This window comes from Salarias fasciatus, unplaced genomic scaffold, assembly GCF_902148845.1.
Source record: "Salarias fasciatus unplaced genomic scaffold, fSalaFa1.1, whole genome shotgun sequence".
Taxonomy (NCBI): domain Eukaryota; kingdom Metazoa; phylum Chordata; class Actinopteri; order Blenniiformes; family Blenniidae; genus Salarias; species Salarias fasciatus.
Genome location: NW_021941384.1, coordinates 333,950 through 355,270, shown reverse-complemented (window position 1 = coordinate 355,270; position 21,321 = coordinate 333,950). Strand labels below are relative to the sequence as shown.

Here is a 21,321-nt window from a genome sequence, read left to right as displayed (position 1 = left end):
CCAGGAGGAGAGATTTGAATTTGATCCTGGCTGCAACTGGAAGCCAATGAAGGAGATGAACAGAGGAGGACCTGAGCTCTTTTGGGCTGGTTGAAGACCAGACCTGCTGCATTCTGGGTCCTCTGTAGAGGTTTGACTGGACCTGCAGAGAGACCCGCCAGAAGAGAGTTGCAGTAGTCAATGCGTGATATCACGAGAACCTGAACCAGAAGCTGTGTGGTCTGTTGGGTCAGGAAGGGTCTGATCTTCCTGATGTTGTCGAGGGCATAACGACAAGACCGAGAAACTGAGACCACATGAACCTTAAAGGTCAGCAGGTCATCAATCATGACACCCAGGTTTCTGGTTGAGTTAGTGGGCACAAGTAGGCTGGAGTGAAGTTGGACACTGATCTGAGGACAGATGGACAAGCTGGACAGACCATGAGTTCAGTCTTAAACAGATTTAGCTGAAGGTGGCGTTCCTTCATCCAGGCTGAGAGATCAGCCAGACCTGCTGATCAGCTGAGACGGTCGTGTCGTCAGGAGGAAGAGAGGAAGAGCTGAGTGTCGTCAGCATACAGTGGTAGGAGAAGCCATGAGAGCGAATCACTGCACCAGGTGAGGTGGTGTACAGAGAGAAGAGTAAGGGGCCAAGCACCGACCCCTGAGGGACCCCTCTGATAGGCCATGTGACCTTGACTCCTCCCCTCACCATGACACTCTGAAAGATCTGCCTGTGAGGTGGACCTGGACCACAACAGGACGGAACCTGAGAGGCCGAGGTCAGAGAGTGAGGAGAGGAGGATCTGATGGTTCAGCAGACAAGTCCAGCAGCAGGAGGACAGAGGACTGTCCAGCAGCAGGAGGACAGAGGACGACAGAGGACTGTCCAGCAGCAGGAGGACAGAGGACTGACCAGCAGCAGGAGGACAGAGGACTGACCAGCAGCAGGAGGACAGAGGACTGTCCAGCAGCAGGAGGACAGAGGACTGTCCAGCAGCAGGAGGACAGAGGACTGTCCAGCAGCAGGAGGACAGAGGACTGTCCAGCAGCAGGAGGACAGAGGACTGTCCAGCAGCAGGAAGACAGAGGACTGTCCAGCAGCAGGAGGACAGAGGAGGACAGAGGACTGTCCAGCAGCAGGAGGACAGAGGACTGTCCAGCAGCAGGAAGACAGAGGACTGACCAGCAGCAGGAGGACAGAGGACTGTCCAGCAGCAGGAAGACAGAGGACTGTCCAGCAGCAGGAGGACAGAGGACTGTCCAGCAGCAGGAGGACAGAGGACTGTCCAGCAGCAGGAGGACAGAGGACTGTCCAGCAGCAGGAAGACAGAGGACTGACCAGCAGCAGGAGGACAGAGGACAGACCAGCAGCAGGAGGACAGAGGACTGACCAGCAGCAGGAAGACAGAGGACTGACCAGCAGCAGGAGGACAGAGGACTGTCCAGCAGCAGGAGGACAGAGGACTGACCAGCAGCAGGAGGACAGAGGACTGTCCAGCAGCAGGAGGACAGAGGACTGTCCAGCAGCAGGAGGACAGAGGACTGTCCAGCAGCAGGAAGACAGAGGACTGTCCAGCAGCAGGAGGACAGAGGAGGACAGAGGACTGTCCAGCAGCAGGAGGACAGAGGACTGTCCAGCAGCAGGAAGACAGAGGACTGACCAGCAGCAGGAGGACAGAGGACTGTCCAGCAGCAGGAAGACAGAGGACTGTCCAGCAGCAGGAGGACAGAGGACTGTCCAGCAGCAGGAGGACAGAGGACTGTCCAGCAGCAGGAAGACAGAGGACTGACCAGCAGCAGGAGGACAGAGGACTGTCCAGCAGCAGGAGGACAGAGGAGGACAGAGGACTGTCCAGCAGCAGGAGGACAGAGGACTGTCCAGCAGCAGGAGGACAGAGGACTGTCCAGCAGCAGGAGGACAGAGGACAGACCAGAGACTCTGGGACTGACAGGAGAGCAGTCTGGGTGGAGTGGTCTCATCTGAAGCCTGACTGAAAAGGGTCCAGCAGGTTCTGGTTCTGCAGGTGTTCAGAGACTTGGTTACATACTGAGCCTCCAGTGTTTGACAGGAATGGTAGAAGTGAGACTGGCCTGGAGTCTTCAGCCTGGGCTGGGTTGAGGTGAGGCTTTCTGAGCAGTGGGGGGCGCGGGCTTGTTTAACAGTAACAGGAAAAATGCCGGTTTCCAGAGAGGAAGTGACAATGTGTGACTGCAGGTCTGATTATGGACCAGATGGTCTGCAGGATGCTGCTGGGTGTTGGATCCAGAGGACATGTTGTCGGTTTTGGGCTCAGAAGAAGTCTGGAGACCTCATCCTCACTCAGAGGAGCAAACGAGCAGAGAGAAGGAGCAGAGGTGGGTCTGAGCTGACTGGGCCGGTCCGGCTCAGAGAACTGGTTCTGACTGCAGCCTCCTTCTCAGTGGAAAAGGAGGCGAACATGTCAGGATCAGCTCAGTGGACGGCTGAGCAGCTGGAGGAGGAAGCAGGGAGTTGAACGCCAAAAACAGTTTTCTGGAATCAGAGGCTGCACAGATCTGGTTCTGATAAAAAGCTTTCTTTGCGGACTGCAGGCGGGAGGTAAAGGAAGCAAGTTTCTGTTTCTGTTAGTATGAGGACCAATCAGCAGCTCTTGGGATTTACGCCACTTCCTTTCTGCTGCCCTGAGTCCAGCTCTTTGTTCTCTCAGACTTCTGAGAGCCATGGACCTGGTTGTTTGTTCTTGGCTGGTTTGGACACCCGGGGGCAGAGTTTGTCCGAAAGAGGACGCCAGAGAGGACCAGAGTGTTTCTGTAGCCTCATTAACAGGAAGTGATGAGAAGTGGGAGGGTCCGGCAGGACCAGTGGTCGGCGTCTGCAATGGCAGAAAGCAGGGGTAGACATTAAGGGAGGTTTACTGCTGGCCCCCTGGGCCGGTGGGTTTTGATGTTCAGTGGCCCCGACATGCACGCTAAGCGTGCATCCTCTCTACAGGCAACTTGACATGACGCTGTTGTAACCGTGGTAACTGAACCACTGGAAATTGTCATGTGTCAGTAATGAAAACTCATTTGTTTCAATCAATGCCGTTTATTTTAGTCCTGCTCAGTAGAACAGTATGGTCACTCAGAGGTACCGCCCACTGGACTTAAAACAATTTTAAAACAATAGTTTTTATAGTTAGTGCTCAGTGTGAATTGAAGTGGGAATTGGCAGGTGTTTGATGTCCCAGAGAATCCCATTAAGTTGACAGTCTTGTGCGAGAGTGGTGGTGGTGTGTGACTGTTCACGGTGGAATATGTTGCACCTGTATCCACCATAAACTGCAACTTCTGTCCATCAACTGTCACAGAGACCATCGGTTCTGCCATCGCCTCTGGTCCAAGCTCCTCTAGGCATCCCGAGGGGAGTTGGCTTCCCCCTGTTGCTTCAGGCGGTGGTGGTGGCAGCAGCTGGGAGTTTGGCGGTGCTGGAGGTTTCCCATAACCTCCCCTTTGGCTCCTGCTTCTTTTGTTGTGCGGGCATTCCCTTGCCCAGTGGCCTGGCTGTCCACAGCAGCTGCATCTGTCCTGCTGACTCCCACCTCTGCTGTCCCCCTCTTCTGCCTCTGGGTCCTCCTCCTCGTCCCCCGTTCCCATGACCCTGTGGTGATTGTTGGCAGTGGTGATGTGGTGCTGGTTGTGGTGGAGGAGGGGAAGTGCCGCGGTGGCTGTGCCTGCTGTTGTGACATTTGTTTCTTCGGTGCCGATGTGGCTCGTTTCAGATTCTGTAGTTGCATGGAGAGTAGTTGTTCCTCCTTTTCCTTTCTGCCTTTTTCAGCGTTATCTTGTTTTTTCTTGTATCTGGTCAAGTAGAAAATCAGAGTCTTGGTCCATGTCTCCTGAGTTGAATCTGGCAGATTGGGATTCTCCTCCATCTGCTCCCGTACTTTTGCTGGACACCCCGTAAGCACTGCATTTCTACACATGTATGTCTGTAATCGGTCCTCGTCAGGACTGGGGGGGACTGAGGAAGAGAAAGCACAGAGAATTGCATTCTAGAAATTTTATTCAAACAGTGTGTTCATGTGTTCAAGTTCTGTTCCTCATGTGTTCATCCTGTGTTCCTCATGTGTTCATCCTGTGTTCCTCATGTGTTCCTTCAATTCTGACTCAGGACTCCAGCAGATTCCAAGTGTCCCCCTTTTGGCCAATCAGACGTCGTCCTGTTCTGTCCGCTCTCTGGAGGACACCCACCGGCTGACCAGGACCTCCTGCAGGACCAGAGACAGACAGACAGAAATGTCCCCTGAAGACCTTCACCAATCACAACACATGCATGCCCCGCCCCCCCCCATCCAGGAGTGGCGGTCAGTGGAGGGAGGTGTAGAGACATGATCCGCCCACCAGCCAATCAGCATCAACGTCTTCACCCCCGCAAATCATGTTCCTTAAAGCGGGCCTATTGTGCTATTTTCCAGTCACGTCATAAAGGTCACGGACGCCCAAACACCGAGTTTATACGTTCGTTTGCCCCAAATTCGTCCAATGTTGGGAGTGTGAGGGTCTAAAAAGTGGCTCTGAGGAGCCCTGATCGGAACAGCCTGTTTTTCACAGCCTACTTTCCGTGATGAACTTGAACACATCTGGCCACGCCCACCTCGTAAATTCACTGTCGTTGACAAAGCACCTTACAGGAAGTTACACCGAAAGTTGCAAAATAAAACACAATGCACGACCTCACGGACGTAAACTTTTTCCTCTATTACCCCTTTCACACTGCAACTAGCGGGTCGACCGTGTTTTCGACCGTGTTTTCGACCGTGTTTTGGAGGAGCTGACTTTATGAAAACACTGGTGATGGAGGAAAAAATACCGCCGAAATGAGCGACCTATCCGGGGGCGGCCAACGGCTGGATCCTCTTCCAGGGGGGGGGGCGTTCCTCTTCATGACGTCAGAAAGAGGAAGATTTCAGAACCTCGTGTTTGAGTGTATATTTTCTTAAAAGTGGAGTGCACAACTGAGCCGAGGGAGGTGACTGAATGCTTCTCTTCTGGGGGATCATACAGCGGCTCTGGGAGGCAACATGACACCTTTTTAAAGGGAATTTTGCATGATTTGACTCCTTTAATAAAAGCTTTACTCTCAACAGCAGGAACAACACATTCACACATGGAACAATGCAGTAACCAGGCTAATTTAAGGCGAGCTGAAACATGAAAATAGATCAGTGCCTGTCTGTTAGAAGCAAAACAAATAGAACAAAAATGAAGGTGACTAACTTCAAAATGAATTAGTGCAAGGTCTCTTATTTATCAGTATAATAAAACACAGAAATCTGAAAAGAAATACAGTCACATTTGGACTATTAGCACCATTTATAATCCTCCTTTACATTAAAAAACAGGCTGCCTGCAAACAACTACAAACATGGAGGTCCTCAGAGCAAAGCGAGACTTCTCTATTTTTGTTAAAAAATATGAGCACTTTATTCCCTGTCTGGACCCCGGCCCTCAGCCACACGCCTGGCAGCATGGCTGCAGTAACCATGTCCCATAATGCCCTCTGCCTGCGGTGATGCAGGCCGAGCTGCTCGCTGCTCGGCGGGATGAGACGCATTGAGGTGACGATTCAGCGAAGTTGTGGAGGAGCGGTACTTCCAAACACTTCCTCAGGTTGTGCATTTGGCGTCGTCGTCGTCATGAACCAACTGAAAGTGTTTCCGCAGCAAACCCCGTCTCCGCCTTCATCTGCCAGCTCACCGCTCACCGGACATCTGGCGTCCAGCGCGCCCTCATGTGGGCGTGCAGGGAATTACAGGTTCAAAACGCAACTAACTGCAAGTCAATTATTTTAATCGAGTAATTTCTTATCGACAATTAATAATCAATTAATTGTTTGCATCCCTAACTGATATGAACCCGCGCCCTGACAGACCTGCTTCCCCCTCTACCCGGTCCGTCTCACCCCTCCTGATCCCCCTCTACCCGGTCCGTCTCACCCCTCCTGATCCCCCTCTACCCGGTCCGTCTCACCCCTCCTGATCCCCCTCTACCCGGTCCGTCTCACCCCTCCTGATCCCCTCTGGGTTCACATTAGCCGGCTTTCTGGGGACAGAACCACGAGGCTCCAGAGCGTTTTGACCACATCGTCCTCTTCATGCTGTCCCCCTCATGGTGGACGTCGTCTCTGGGTGAGACGGCGGTGGTCTGGACTCATCAGGCAGCTTCCTGTCCTCTGGAAACAGCGGTCAGCAGAGAGACCGGACACTCCAAACACTCAAAAGAGTGAGATGTCTGTCCGAGGGACGCAGCACTCTTCACACTGCCGAGCGTCGCAGACGATCGTCCAACATTCCAGCGTCCATTCAGCAAGGCCTGCTGGGAAACGAGGCGTAAAGCAACGGGCCAGGAAGTTTCCAACGTCCACAAGTAGCTCTGATGTCCAAGTCCTCTGGGTTCCTCCGAGTCCTCTGGGTTCCTCCAGAGCAGAGCCACGTTCCGCCAGAAAATTATCCTCAAAAAGACAACTAAACCCTGCAGACCCTGTGAAGCACCGGGAGGACTTTAGATCAAGGACTCGTCTGTCAGTGGACACCGAGTCCATATCCGAGGGACGGATCCATCAAGACTCACTGCACTCCCTCCTTGGACCCAGTGGACAGCAGCTGTCCTAGCATTAGCATTAGCATTAGTATTAGCCCCACTCTGGCCCCTCCCCTTGTCAGTTCTCTGAGAGCAGAACCCTGCAGAACCAGACTCGGGGTAGAACCCTGCAGAACCAGCCCTCCTCCCCATGCTGTAGCCCCGCCCCCTCACCTGGACCGTCAGTCTGCTCAGGCTCTCCGGGGAGTCCAGCTCGGCGTCCGACAGGTCCGCCGGGAGAACCACGTAGCACAGCAGGAGCTCCTGGAGAACCGACAGGGTGGCAGTGAGCGGCCAGGAGGCCGAGGTCAGAGGTCGGCATCCGGCGCCGGCCCGTTACCTTGGAGACGTTAGCCGTGATCCTGCTGAGGGCTGCCAGGGACCGCCAGGAAAACGGGCGCCGAGCCGGACCCTGGAAGGCGGAGTCAGCTCTCTGGACCACCACGGAGTAACTGGAGGACCAGGACCAGGCCAGGGACACAGCAGGACCAGGACCAGGCCAGGGACACAGCAGGACCAGGACCAGGCCAGGGACACAGCAGGACCAGGACCAGGCCAGGGACACAGCAGGACCAGGGCCAGGCCAGGGACACAGCAGGACCAGGACCAGGCCAGGGACACAGCAGGACCAGGACCAGGCCAGGGACACAGCAAAACGTCCACACTTCAATCAGATCTCTAATCACTGCCAGGCTACATGGTGTTTTTTCAATCCGATTGTAAACAATCATGTTAAAGGTTGCATCGAAGATCTTTATTACTAACAAAAATGAATTAAAGCTAAAAAATGGTGTTATTAAGCTGTAGCAGCCTTGTTTTTATCGTGATCAAAAAATAAATAAATAAAAATTAAAGCCACAAGCGGCATTGGTCGGGACCGAGCCTCCTCGCCGGCCCACGACTGAGACGTCTACCCACCAACATTGGAGTTGTTAGCATCTCCCATACAGTAACATGTAGCTGTTAGCATCTCTCAACCACTAACATGGAGTTGTTAGCATGTATCATCCACTAACATAGAGTTGTTAGCATGTCCCATCCACTAACATAGAGTTGTTAGCATGTCCCATCCACTAACATGTAGCTGTTAGCATCTCCCATCCACTAACATGGAGCTGTTAGCATCTCCCATCCACTAAGAGGGAATTGTTAGCATCTCCCATCCACTAACATGGAGTTGTTAGCATCTCCCATCCACTAAGAGGGAATTGTTAGCATGCCCCATCCACTAACATGGAGCTGTTAGCATCTCCCATCCAGTAACATGGAGTTATTAGCATGTCCCATCCACTAACATGGAGTTGTTAGCATGTCCCATCCACTAACATGGAGTTGGTAGCATGTCCCATCCACTAACATGGAGCTGTTAGCATCTCCCATCCAGTAACATGGAGTTATTAGCATTTGTCATCCACCAACATGGAGTTGTTAGCATGTCCCATCCACTAACATGGAGCTGTTAACATCTGTCATCCACTAACACGGAGTTATTAGCATCTGTCATCCACTAACATGGAATTGTTAGCATGTCCCATCCACTAACATGGAGCTGTTAGCTTCTCCCATCTGCTTTTGACAGTCACTGAATGAAGTCACTGAGTGTCAGAGTTTGATTGACAGCTGCTGTCAGCTGTGTAACTGCACTGTATGCCCATATATGGTCATTTCAGTTGGAGTGGAGAGAGGAGAAAATAAAAGCTTTTGTTTGGGAAACAACTGCTCCTTGTTCCTTTCCTGTTTGGCAAAACTGAACAAAAAATATCACGTTTGATAGGAAAATTAGTTGTCTTTCAGTTGGTGAAGCTTTCAGAGCAGTCAGACTTTTGGTTTGGACTGTAGAGCCCTCAGTTTGTGAGAAGCGCGAGATTTTTCCCCATCCGGCTCCATTATAACCGAGAGCAAAAAAAATTCAGAGCGCACACCTTTTCATACCTGTGAAAACGTACATATATCATGATATTTTGAACACATATGTTACATCATCTTGTTCGGGAGGACCTTGTGACGCTTTACGTGTGCTCGGTTTGTTGATAGGAGCCACGGTTTAGCCACAGTCGCCACTTGTTCAAGGTGGTGAAAAAAGGCAACTTTTTTCCATTTTTCCCCATTATAACGGATGAGGGCCGGAGCAAGGCAGGATTTCAGACTTCCAACTTTGAATGCTAATAAAATCCACACCGTTAGACTTTTGACAAAGATTTGAACAACTTTTGTAGAGAAACTTCTCCTCTATCACGTTGCGTAACTCTTATGTCGGTACGACAAACGGTCTCGGAGGAGGTAATTTTTTCGTGAGGAGTGATTTTGATCAAAATTTTACTTTGAAAGGGAAATTGCGGACTTCCTGTTGGATTTAGGTCAAGGGTGTCGAACTAAACTATCTAAACTATACTAACTAAATACTAGTTTAAATACTAAACTATTCACAAAGCTGCCCTTGGAGCTAGAATGCTGTGGGAAGTACGGTGCACTGAGCCCTGTCCTCTAATGTCTGAATGTTCTTCCCTTTAGTCCCTTCATTGCTTTTCACCTGCTGTCCCCCCCTTCGAGGGGGAGTCTTCTCCAGTTTCAGTTGCTGACTCCACTATCACGAGGGCCTACGAACAAGCTCCGTCCGGACCGGGAAGACACTCCTGTCGGTGCTGTGTCCGCGGACTGGCTTTGGTTCTACTTCTGGGATCCGTGGTTCCTGTGCTGGACCGTCCAACGGACTGTCCTCAACATTGTCCTAGGCTTCACTTCTTATTGTCTCATGCTAGCTGTTGCCAAAGCTGTCCGTCCCTGGGAGAGGGATCCCTCCATACTGTGGTTCTCCCCAAGATTTCTTCTTTTCCCACTGGGTTTCTGGAGTTTTTTCTTGCCGAATGTGAGGGTCTAAGGCGGTGGTTGCTTCGTTTTGTCTCGTTACGGAATTTGACATATTAATATTATGCTTATTCACTGTTTTTATTTTTACCAATCAATGGAACATCTTGAAGCCCTCTGAGGCAGCTGTTGTTGTGATACTGGGCTATACAAAAATAAAATTGAAACTGAATTGAATTGTGTCAGCGCGTGAAATGTAGATCTTGATGAGACGAACGCGTGAACGTTGGTTTGATCTCTCTACGACATTCGTGTGGGCCGTAGCGACTGTTTGACATTTTTTGGAATATAGGTGGCGCTAGAGAGCCGATGGTGTTCGTTTTTGGATTTTATAAAATTTTTCGCCGGTCATGATGTGCGTGCCAAATTTGGTGAGTTTTCGTGCATGTTTAGGGGGTCAAATTTGCGTTTATTTGGGCGTTAGTATAATATAGAATGATAAACGAACGAATAACAATAGAGACCTTGCCCTCCAGGCAAGGTGGCCTGTGGCCACCTTGCCCTCCGGGCTCGGTCCCTAATTAAAGCTGCAAGCGGCATTGGTCGGGACCGAGCCTCCTTGCCAGCCCACGACAGACATCCACCCACTAACATGGAGTTGTTAGCATGTCCCATCCACTAACATGTAGCTGTTAGCATCTGTCATCCACTAACATGGAGTTCTTAGCATCCCTCATCTACAAACATGGAGTTGTTAGCATCTCCCATCCACTAACATGTAGCTGTTAGCATCTCCCATCCACTAGCAAGTGGCTGTTCGCATCTGTCATCCACTAACATGGAGTTGTTAGCATCTCCCATCCACGAACATGCAGTTGTTAGCATCTCTCATCCACTAACACTCCACTATTACGAGGGCCTATGAACAAGCTCCGTCTGGACCGGGAGGACACTCCTGTCGGTCCTGCCCGTGGACTGGCTTCGGTTCTACTGCTGGGATCCGTGGTTCTTGTGCTGGACCGTCCAACGGACTGTACTCAACATTGTCCTAGGCTTCACTTCTTATTGTCTCATGCTAGCTGTTGCCAAAGCTGTACGTCCCTGGGAGAGGGATCCCTCCATACTGTGGTTCTCCCCAAGATTTCTTCTTTTCCCACTGGGTTTTTGGAGTTTTTTCTTGCCGGATGTGAGGGTCGAAGGCGGTGGTTGCTTCGTTCTGTCTCGTTACTGTAAATATTGACATATTACCATTATGCTTATTCACTGTTTTTACTTTTACCGACCAATGTAACATCTTGAAGCCCTCTGAGGCAACTGTTGTTGTGATACTGGGCTATACAAAAATAAATTGATTGATTGATTGATTGATTGACTAACATGGAGTTTTTAGCATCTCCCATCCACTAACATGTAGCTGTTAGCATCTCTCATCCACTAATATAGAGATGTTAGCATGTCCCATCCACTAACATGGAGCTGTTAGCATCTGTCATCCAGTAACATGGAGTTGTTAGCATCTCCTATCCACTAACATGGAGCTGTTAGCATCTCCCATCAACTAACATGTAGCTGTTAGCATCTCTCATCCACTAACATGGAGTTGTTAGCATCTCCCATCCACTAACATGTAGCTGTTAGCATCTCTCATCCACTAACATGGAGATGTTAGCGTCTCCCATCCACTAACATGTAGCTGTTAGCATCTCTCATCCACTAATATGGAGCTGTTAGCATCTGTCATCCACTATCATGGAGTTGCTAGCATCTCTCATCCACTAACATGGAGCTGTTAGCATCTGTCATCCACTATCATGGAGTTGTTAGCATCTTCCATCCACTAACATGAAGCTGTTAGCATCTCTCATCTGCTTTTGACAGTCACTGAATGAAGTCACTGAGTGTCAGAGTTTGATTGACAGCTGCTGTCAGCTGTGTAACTGCACTGGACGCCCATATATGGTCATTTCAGTTAGAGTGGAGAGAGGAGAAAATAAAAGTTTCTGTTTGGGAAACAACTGCTCCTTGTTCCTTTCCTGTTTGGCAAAACTGAACAAAAAATATCACGTTTGATAGGAAATTTAGTTGTCTTTCAGTTGGTGAGGCTTTCAGAGAAGTCAGACTTTTAGTTTGGACTGTAGAGGCCTCAGTTTGTGAGAAGCGCAAGATTTTTCCCCATCCGGCTCCATTATAACTGAGAGCAAAGAAAATGCAGAGCGCACACCTTTTCATACCTGTGAAAACGTACATATATAATGTTATTTTCCCCACTTATGTTACATCATCTTGTTCGGAAGGACCTTGTGAGGCTTTACGTGTGCTCAGTTTGTTGATAGGAGTCACGGTTTAGCCGGAGTCGCCACTTGTTCGAGGTGCTGAAAAAATGCGAATTTTTTTGGTTTTTCCCCATTATAACGGATGAGGGCAGGAGCAAGGCAGGATTTCAGACTTCCAACTTTGAGCGCTAATAAAATCCACACCATAAGAGTTTTGACAAAGTTATTCACAACTTTTGTAGAGAAATTTGTCCTCTTTCATGTCGTGTGACTCTTAATGTCTGTACGACAAACGGTCTCAGAGGAGATAATTTTTTCGTGAGGAGTGATTTTGAGCAAAATTTTACTTTGAAAGGGAAATCGCGGACTTCCTGTTGGATTTAGGTCAGGAGTGTCAGCACGTGAATTTTAGATCTCGGTGAGACGAACGCGTCAACGTTGGTTTGATCTCTCTACGACAATCCTGCGGGCCGTGGCGACAATTTTACTGTTTCTAGGTGGCGCTAAAGAGCAGATGGGGTTAATTTTTCCATTTTATGAAATTTTTCACCGGTCATGATGTGCGTGCCAAATTTGGTGAGTTTTCGTGCATGTTTAGGGGGTCAAATTTGGGGTCAAAGATGCGTGGAGTATAATAATAAACGAACGAAGAACAATAGAGACCTTGCCCTCCGGGGCTCTGTCCCTAATAAACGAACGAAGAACAATAGAGACCTTGCCCTCCGGGGCTCTGTCCCTAATAAATGAACGAATAACAATAGAGACCTTGCCCTCCGGGGCTCTGTCCCTAATAAACGAACGAATAACAATAGAGACCTTGCCCTCCGGGGCTCTGTCCCTAATAAACGAACGAAGAACAATAGAGACCTTGCCCTCCGGGGCTCTGTCCCTAATAAACGAACGAAGAACAATAGAGACCTTGCCCTCCGGGGCTCTGTCCCTAATAAACGAACGAAGAACAATAGAGACCTTGCCCTCCGGGGCTCTGTCCCTAATAAACGAACGAAGAACAATAGAGACCTTGCCCTCCGGGGCTCTGTCCCTAATAAATGAACGAATAACAATAGAGACCTTGCCCTCCGGGGCTCTGTCCCTAATAAATGAACGAAGAACAATAGAGACCTTGCCCTCCGGGGCTCTGTCCCTAATAAACGAACGAAGAACAATAGAGACCTTGCCCTCCGGGGCTCTGTCCCTAATAAACGAACGAAGAACAATAGAGACCTTGCCCTCCGGGGCTCTGTCCCTAATAAACGAACGAAGAACAATAGAGACCTTGCCCTCCGGGGCTCTGTCCCTAATAAATGAACGAATAACAATAGAGACCTTGCCCTCCGGGGCTCTGTCCCTAATAAACGAACGAAGAACAATAGAGACCTTGCCCTCCGGGGCTCGGTCCCTAAAAAGAAAGAAACGGACGAAGAACAATAGACGCCTGCCCGGAGGGCAAGGTCCCTAATAATCAATCAACTCTGGACGTTGTAAAACCAACATTACTTTAGCCAATCAATAAGGAGGTAGCCTCGTTATCGATTGGTTTTCTAACGTGTCAATCAACCTCTCTACATTTGTAGTGTAACTGTCATGCTGCTACGCCCTTTTCGTCCCCCCTCCCCCACACGCTCCACCCCGCTCCCCCCATGCCAGGCTCTGCTGCCGCTATCAACACCTTTTCACCTGCAGACTTGAGAAAGTTTTTCTTAATCATAGCTGCAACGTGCTGCCATTTGGCGAAAATGTATGTTTTAATCTTAAAACAAGACTTGTATGAAACAGTCCGGAGAGTGAGGGGGTGGGGGGGTGGGGGTTTGTTTAGCCTGCAGGCTGCAGCCACACAGATCAGCTGTGAGCTCCGAGTCTGCTCCAGTCCTGCAGCTCCACACAAACCTCCCCGTCCTCCTCTGATCCACCGAGACCAGGGACGGCTCAGGGACAGGGTTTTACTCATATTGGCTGTGTTTAGTGTTGTTCAAAAGGACATGTTGGTAGCTATGTGTTAGCGCTATGATGCTAAGTTGCTACATGCTACTTTCTGCGTAAGGAGGAGGCGTTCCTCCGTAGAGAGCAGGGGAGGAGGGGTGTGGGTCACGCATGGCAGCATTTCAAAAAGGACTAACAGTCACTGGATTTCTCTCTCCATGGAAAATCCTCCATACAACCTTTAAGGTGAGTGTTCATGTACGGCAGACAAAGCGATCCACGATGAATCCTGGTTCTCTAGGACCCTGGAGAAGCGGATTCTACAGCATCCTGGGACATGAGGACAGAGTCTCTGGAGGACCTTCCAGTCTTCCTCTCTGCAGCAGCAGTCCTCAGACCCAGCACAGAGTTTTATCTGCTGATCTCTGCTCAGATAATGTCCCAACATCTAACATCATGTCCATGAGACGCTGCTGAAGGAGTGCTGCTCCCCGGCCGGAGCGCCACCGCCGAGCGCCACGTCTCGGTGTGAGCTCCGCTCCATGCCGATGTTTCGAATTAACTGGTGCCCGTGTTAACTTGTGACCAATAGACTGAAACTTGTAGTCGTTCTGGAGAACGTCGGTTATCGACAGTTACAGTGAGTGTATACGTTTAGTCTTTTGTGAGTCTTACTTTAAAGGTGCCTTAAGGAGTTTGCACGTTTTATGCGAAACAGCGCCCCCTGCAGGCCTTGGGCGTAATGCAGCTTAGTGAAAAAGTCGTCCCTGTGGCTCCCGTGCACGGAAGAGGGGGACTCTGTCTTCGCTCGTTTAGTAGCGCTCCAGTAAAATGTAAGTTTCTTCTCCCTGGTGGAGTCTGTGTGGAGCTGCAGTGCTAGAAGCCAGTCTGTTCTGACTTTCTGGAAGATGCTGCTCAGTTGTTGCTCACTAAGCATCTGGTGGAGTAATGGCGGACAAATCGAAACCTAACGAGCTGGAGCGCGCATTACGTCATTCCTTTCAAATTCTCCCCCAAAAAATGCTGGAGCCGGACCGGCACTGTGACTTTCAAGTGACAGTTTAGCCTGTTAGAGGTTCTGGTAATGAATATGTCAGGGCACATTGTACACAGCATTAAAAATGTGTAACATATTTACGGTGGAAAATAAGTATTTTTAAGGTTGTAAAACTCCTTAATGCACCTTTAAAGCTGGTGTCCGGAGTTTCCGTTCATTTCCAACGTATGTATCATTTTTCAGCAGAGCTTCAATGTGTCAGTCTGGTTCATACTACAATATAATATCAGCATAAAGCAATATAAACATTTATTTAGGAGCTCCGCCTTCGTCTCATAGACCCCCATGTTATCCGAAAAAGCGCCGGTCAGCTTCAGCCAATAGACTTCGAGCTTCCGCCTTGTCCTGCTGTCAGTCAGCTGGAGCAGCCAGAGAGCACGGCGCTCGCCCAGCAGAGGAGAGTTAGCTCTGCAGCAGATATATCCACCGTCTGCTGAACATCCACCAGAAACAGATAAACATGGAGGATGCTGCAGGACTGGAGGCTCTCATTTTCACCCCACGGATAATAGCGTGCACAATTAAAGGGGCGTGGCTTGGTCGCTCAGACAGCAGAGGGAGGGGAACCTCGAGACGCTGGATAAAAAAAACCTCTCATTCTTTCAAAACTCCGGCCACGAGCTTTAACATCTGCTGTTGTTTACAGAGACCTCCACCGTCACTCGTTAACACGAGAACCAGTTAATTCATAACACCGACCTGACGATCGCTCGTATTCTGCCACGGAGCTCTTCAAACAACTCGCTGTTGCGCGATTTGCTTCCATCTCTCCTCTACAGGGTTTTTTCTGTTGGGTTTTTCATTAAAACAGTGTTTTTCAACCACCGCCGTTCTGCTGGTTTTTGACTGTCCTGCTTCCCGTTTGCTGCACACGTCATCACGTCAATACGTACGAGGGAACGCATGGTGGAACAAATAATCCCCCGTTTAATCCGCTCCGCTGTCAGGTGGCGTTGACAAGGGACACGGAGCGGATTGTCGATCGGTGTAGCCCACCTGGTACAATCGGCCCGAGTGAAGCGGATCCACTCGGTGTTTACATGACGCATTTACAATCCGCTAAGCCATATAAGCCGATTATACAGGCACATGTAAAAGTGCTAAGAGCAGTTTCCATGGTGTGTGTGTGTGTGTGTGTGTGTGTGTGTGTGTGTGTGTGTGTGTGTGTGTGTGTGTGTGTGCTACCTGGCATGGTAGAACGGCGGTCCTTTCCTGTACAGCACTAGAAACAGAAGGTAAATGGTTACAGCCCCCGCTCCCTGGGAGGGGCTACATGGGGGCGGAGCATACTGGCCCCCCCCCCGGGTCTTGCTTTAGAGTCTTACTGAAGTCGACGCCATACTTGGCCCCGCCCCCTCCTTTGGGGACCCACCCCCTGCTGCGGTAGTGGTGATAGGCTGCATAGGAGCTGACGAAGTCCGGACGCCAAGACCGGAAGGTTCTCCACAGCTGGACCACCGACAACGGCGCCTGACAGACAGTCAGACAGACAGACAGTCGGACAGTCGGACAGACAGACAGTCGGACAGACAGTCAGTCGGACAGACAGTCAGTCAGACAGACAGTCAGTCAGACAGAGGTGACTGCTACAGTCAGACAGTCAGTCAGACAGTCGGACAGACAGTCAATCAGACAGACAGTCGGACAGACAGACAGTCGGACAGACAGACAGTCGGACAGACAGTCAGTCAGACAGACAGTCAGTCAGACAGAGGTGACTGCTACAGTCAGACAGTCGGACAGACAGTCAATCAGACAGACAGTCGGACAGACAGACAGTCGGACAGACAGACAGACAGACAGACAGTCGGACAGTCGGACAGACAGACAGTCGGACAGACAGACAGTCGGACAGACAGTCAGTCAGACAGAGGTGACTGCTACAGTCAGACAGTCAGTCAGACAGTCGGACAGACAGTCAGTCAGTCAGTCAGTCAGACAGACAGACAGACAGACAGACAGACAGACAGACAGACAGACAGACAGACAGACAGACAGTCGGACAGACAGTCAGTCAGATGGACAGTCAGACAGACAGACAGAGGTGACTGCTCAAGTCAGACAGACAGTCAGTCAGACAGTCAGACAGACAGTCAGTCAGACAGACAGTCAGTCAGACAGTCAGTCAGACAGACAGTCAGTCAGACAGTCAGACAGACAGACAGTCAGACAGACAGTCAGACAGACAGTCAGACAGACAGACAGTCAGACAGACAGACAGTCAGACAGACAGACAGACAGACAGACAGTCAGACAGACAGACAGTCAGACAGACAGACAGACAGACAGACAGACAGACAGACAGACAGACAGACAGACAGTCAGTCAGACAGACAGTCAGTCTGTCAGACACACAGACAGACAGGTTACCTGCTGCAGGTAGACAGACAGGCAGCCCAGACTGTAGACCAGGAAGAAGGCCTGTTGGAAACAGAAGACAGTTCTGAAGTCTCCACCAAGAGACAGCAGCTGAGGATCATGGGTAATGTAGTATTTGGAGTGGGTGAGTTATTTACTTCCTCCAGACCGAGCTGCAGGTACTCTGACAGAGACACAGGAGTCCTCCTCACCTCCCTGACCCCAGCCTACACACACACACACACACACACACACACACACACACACACACATAGTAATCACACAACGACAAAAAGCAATCTGGGAAGCTTGGACTCACCTCACTGTCTGAGTCCACCAGGACCAAACCAGGACCTGGAACCTGGTGACCCAGACCAGGACGTGTGGTGGACTGAAGGTTCTGGTCCTGGTCCAGGTGCTGGTCCTGGTCCAGGTGCTGGTCCTGGTCCCGGTCCAGGTCCTGGTCCAGGTGCTGTGAGTCTGAGCTGTGGTGTTGAATGAATGTGAATTCCAGCTGAAACAGTGTGGAGCTGAATGATGAAGGCCACGTTACACACCTGCAGCTCCTCACGGCCTCACACTGCCCCTGTGGCTCCGCCTCCTCTAACGCTATTGGCTTAGACAGTTTGAGCAACGCTTCACTGACACCTGCTTCGTCTAATTCCTGAGAACGGAGACATGACTCCGCCCATCCGAGGAGCTGCTCGTACCTGTGAAAACAAGCAGCAATGACACGATGAAGTGCCCGACATCAACTAGGAGCATCACCATGCACGACATCACAGAGCCTACGGGTGACATCACCACAGAGCCTACGGGTGACATCATCACAGAGCGTACGGGTGACATCACCACAGAGCGTACGGGAGACATCACCACAGAGCGTACGGGTGACATCATCACAGAGCGTACGGGAGACATCATCACAGAGCGTACGGGTGACATCACCACAGAGCGTACGGGTGACATCATCACAGAGCGTACGGGTGACATCACCACAGAGCGTACGGGTGACATCACCACAGAGCGTACGGGTGACATCACCACAGAGCGTACGGGTGACATCACCACAGAGCGTACGGGTGACATCACCACAGAGCGTACGGGTGACATCACCACAGAGCGTACGGGTGACATCATCACAGAGCGTACGGGAGACATCATCACAGAGCGTACGGGTGACATCACCACAGAGCGTACGGGTGACATCACCACAGAGCGTACGGGTGACATCATCACAGAGCGTACGAGTGACATCACCACAGAGCGTACGAGTGACATCATCACAGAGCGTACGGGTGACATCACCACAGAGCGTACGGGTGACATCATCACAGAGCGTACGGGTGACATCATCACATAGCGTACGAGTGACATCATCACAGAGCGTACGGGTGACATCACCACAGAGCGTACGGGTGACATCATCACATAGCGTACGGGTGACATCACCACAGAGCGTACGGGTGACATCATCACAGAGCGTACGGGTGACATCATCACAGAGCGTACGGGTGACATCACCACAGAGCGTACGAGTGACATCATCACAGAGCGTACGGGTGACATCATCACATAGCGTACGAGTGACATCACCACAGAGCGTACGAGTGACATCATCACAGAGCGTACGGGTGACATCATCACATAGCATACGAGTGACATCATCACAGAGCGTACGGGTGACATCACCACAGAGCGTACGGGTGACATCATCACAGAGCGTACGGGTGACATCATCACATAGCGTACGAGTGACATCATCACAGAGCGTACGGGTGACATCACCACAGAGCGTACGGGTGACATCATCACAGAGCGTACGGGTGACATCACCACAGAGCGTACGGGTGACATCATCACAGAGCGTACGGGTGACATCATCACATAGCGTACGAGTGACATCATCACAGAGCGTACGGGTGACATCACCACAGAGCGTACGGGTGACATCACCACAGAGCGTACGGGTGACATCACCACAGAGCGTACGGGTGACATCATCACAGAGCGTACGGGAGACATCATCACAGAGCGTACGGGTGACATCACCACAGAGCGTACGGGTGACATCATCACAGAGCGTACGAGTGACATCACCACAGAGCGTACGAGTGACATCATCACAGAGCGTACGGGTGACATCACCACAGAGCGTACGGGTGACATCATCACAGAGCGTACGGGTGACATCATCACATAGCGTACGAGTGACATCATCACAGAGCGTACGGGTGACATCACCACAGAGCGTACGGGTGACATCATCACAGAGCGTACGGGTGACATCACCACAGAGCGTACGGGTGACATCATCACAGAGCGTACGGGTGACATCATCACATAGCGTACGAGTGACATCATCACAGAGCGTACGGGTGACATCATCACATAGCGTACGAGTGACATCATCACATAGCGTACGGGTGACATCACCACAGAGCGTACGGGTGACATCATCACAGAGCGTACGGGTGACATCATCACAGAGCGTACGGGTGACATCACCACAGAGCGTACGAGTGACATCATCACAGAGCGTACGGGTGACATCATCACATAGCGTACGAGTGACATCACCACAGAGCGTACGAGTGACATCATCACAGAGCGTACGGGTGACATCATCACATAGCATACGAGTGACATCATCACAGAGCGTACGGGTGACATCACCACAGAGCGTACGGGTGACATCATCACAGAGCGTACGGGTGACATCATCACATAGCGTACGAGTGACATCATCACAGAGCGTACGGGTGACATCACCACAGAGCGTACGGGTGACATCATCACAGAGCGTACGGGTGACATCACCACAGAGCGTACGGGTGACATCATCACAGAGCGTACGGGTGACATCATCACATAGCGTACGAGTGACATCATCACAGAGCGTACGGGTGACATCATCACATAGCGTACGAGTGACATCATCACAGAGCGTACGGGTGACATCACCACAGAGCGTACGGGTGACATCACCACAGATCGACGGGTGACATCACCACAGAGTGTATGGTGCAGAGTGCACAGCGATGTCACCGCAGCAGACGGTGATGTCAACACACAGCCAGCGCATGGTGATGTCATCACGGAGCGTAAGGCCATGTCACCGCACAGCGTACTGCAATGTCATCCCGGAGCCAGCGTACAGTGATGTCACCGCAGCATCAGGTTAATTGAATCGAATATCTGATATTGATGACACAATAAAACATCCACTAATACAAAGTAACTAGTGCCCCAGTACTGTCTGAGAAGAGTAATATTTACTCTGACAGGTATTTTTCTAGCACCAGTACTTTAACTTGTAACTGAGTACAGTTTAAGCAGTGTCCGCCTCTGGGAATGAAAGGTTTTAATATTGTGAATAAAACTCATGTTTTCATATCAATGTCATGTTTCTCACCTGCACCGGGACAGAACCGGCAGAACCAGACCCCGGTGCTCTGGAACGGAAACAGGTCAGCTGACTGCAGGAGCGGCTCTGATTGGAGCAGACAGGCGGAAACTCACCCTCCCATTGGTCAGACAGGCTGTGATCCGGGGCGGATCTGGACAGGATCCCTTTACCGAAGTAGCCCTGGATACACAGCAGAACCTCAGCCTCGCGGGGACTCACCGAGACCCGGTCCCCGGCGGGTTCCGGCGGGTTCGGGCCCACCTGCTTGTAGAGCTTCTGGATGTGATCCGGGTCACGGACCAGCACGTGCTGGTTGATGAGCTCCGCCCTGAAGTGCGTCCTGTCCCGCGGCAGCGGGGCCTGGTAGTCCTCCCGGACCCGGGTCCTCCTCCGGGGAGCCCGGAAATCCGCCTGCATGCTCCCGGGGCAGACCGCACAGCCCGGGTCTCGATCCCCGGTCCCGTTACGGATGAAGTTTTCTCCGTGTAAACTGGTGACCTACTTCCGGCTGCTCGTCCGCGTGGGAACTTTAACATCCGGGTCGCTCCGGGAAATTTCACAATAAAATGCTCGGAGAAATTTCAGATTAAAATACTCGGGCGCCACTTCAAAATAAAAGCTGCTGGAACCCTGAGCAGCAGGTCTGACGTGTTCTAGAACACGAGTCGTTCATGTTGATCCAGTATCACTGAATGAATGAATGAATGAATGAATGAGTTCTTTAATTTCTTATCGTTACATGTTTCCTTCAGCTCTACTCTTCCGTCATGCCATTGGAAGAGGTGCATTGTGGGAAATTTTCTCATTCCCCTTGTTTTCACATGAACTACCAGCGTGTCAGTTCCAGGCCTGAGCGCCCCCCCCCCCCCATGCTGAGAATTGTGTCCTTTTTCTGGTTTTCTGTCGGCGCTCTGT

General features: G+C 50.9%; 1 protein-coding gene across 2 annotated transcripts; it reads right to left on the bottom strand.

Annotated features, from left to right (window-relative positions):
- Positions 1-3,990: 3,990 nt before the first annotated feature.
- On the bottom strand, positions 3,991-20,938 carry tsen2 (TSEN2 tRNA splicing endonuclease subunit). Of its 2 annotated transcripts, none has more exons than XM_030087404.1 (12): positions 20,668-20,938; positions 20,520-20,586; positions 20,413-20,452; positions 17,555-17,707; positions 17,317-17,482; positions 17,156-17,224; positions 17,010-17,060; positions 15,965-16,109; positions 15,825-15,861; positions 6,925-7,036; positions 6,759-6,848; positions 3,991-4,213 (listed from the first exon to the last, which is right to left on the bottom strand). In XM_030087404.1, the coding sequence occupies exons 1-12, from the start codon at positions 20,821-20,823 to the stop codon at positions 4,154-4,156; spliced, it is 1,146 nt and encodes a 381-aa protein (XP_029943264.1). In that variant the 5' UTR covers positions 20,824-20,938; the 3' UTR covers positions 3,991-4,153. The 2 variants fall into 2 exon arrangements, with proteins under 2 accessions (XP_029943264.1, XP_029943265.1); XM_030087405.1 differs by having other exon boundaries at positions 17,210-17,224.
- Positions 20,939-21,321: the final 383 nt, after the last annotated feature.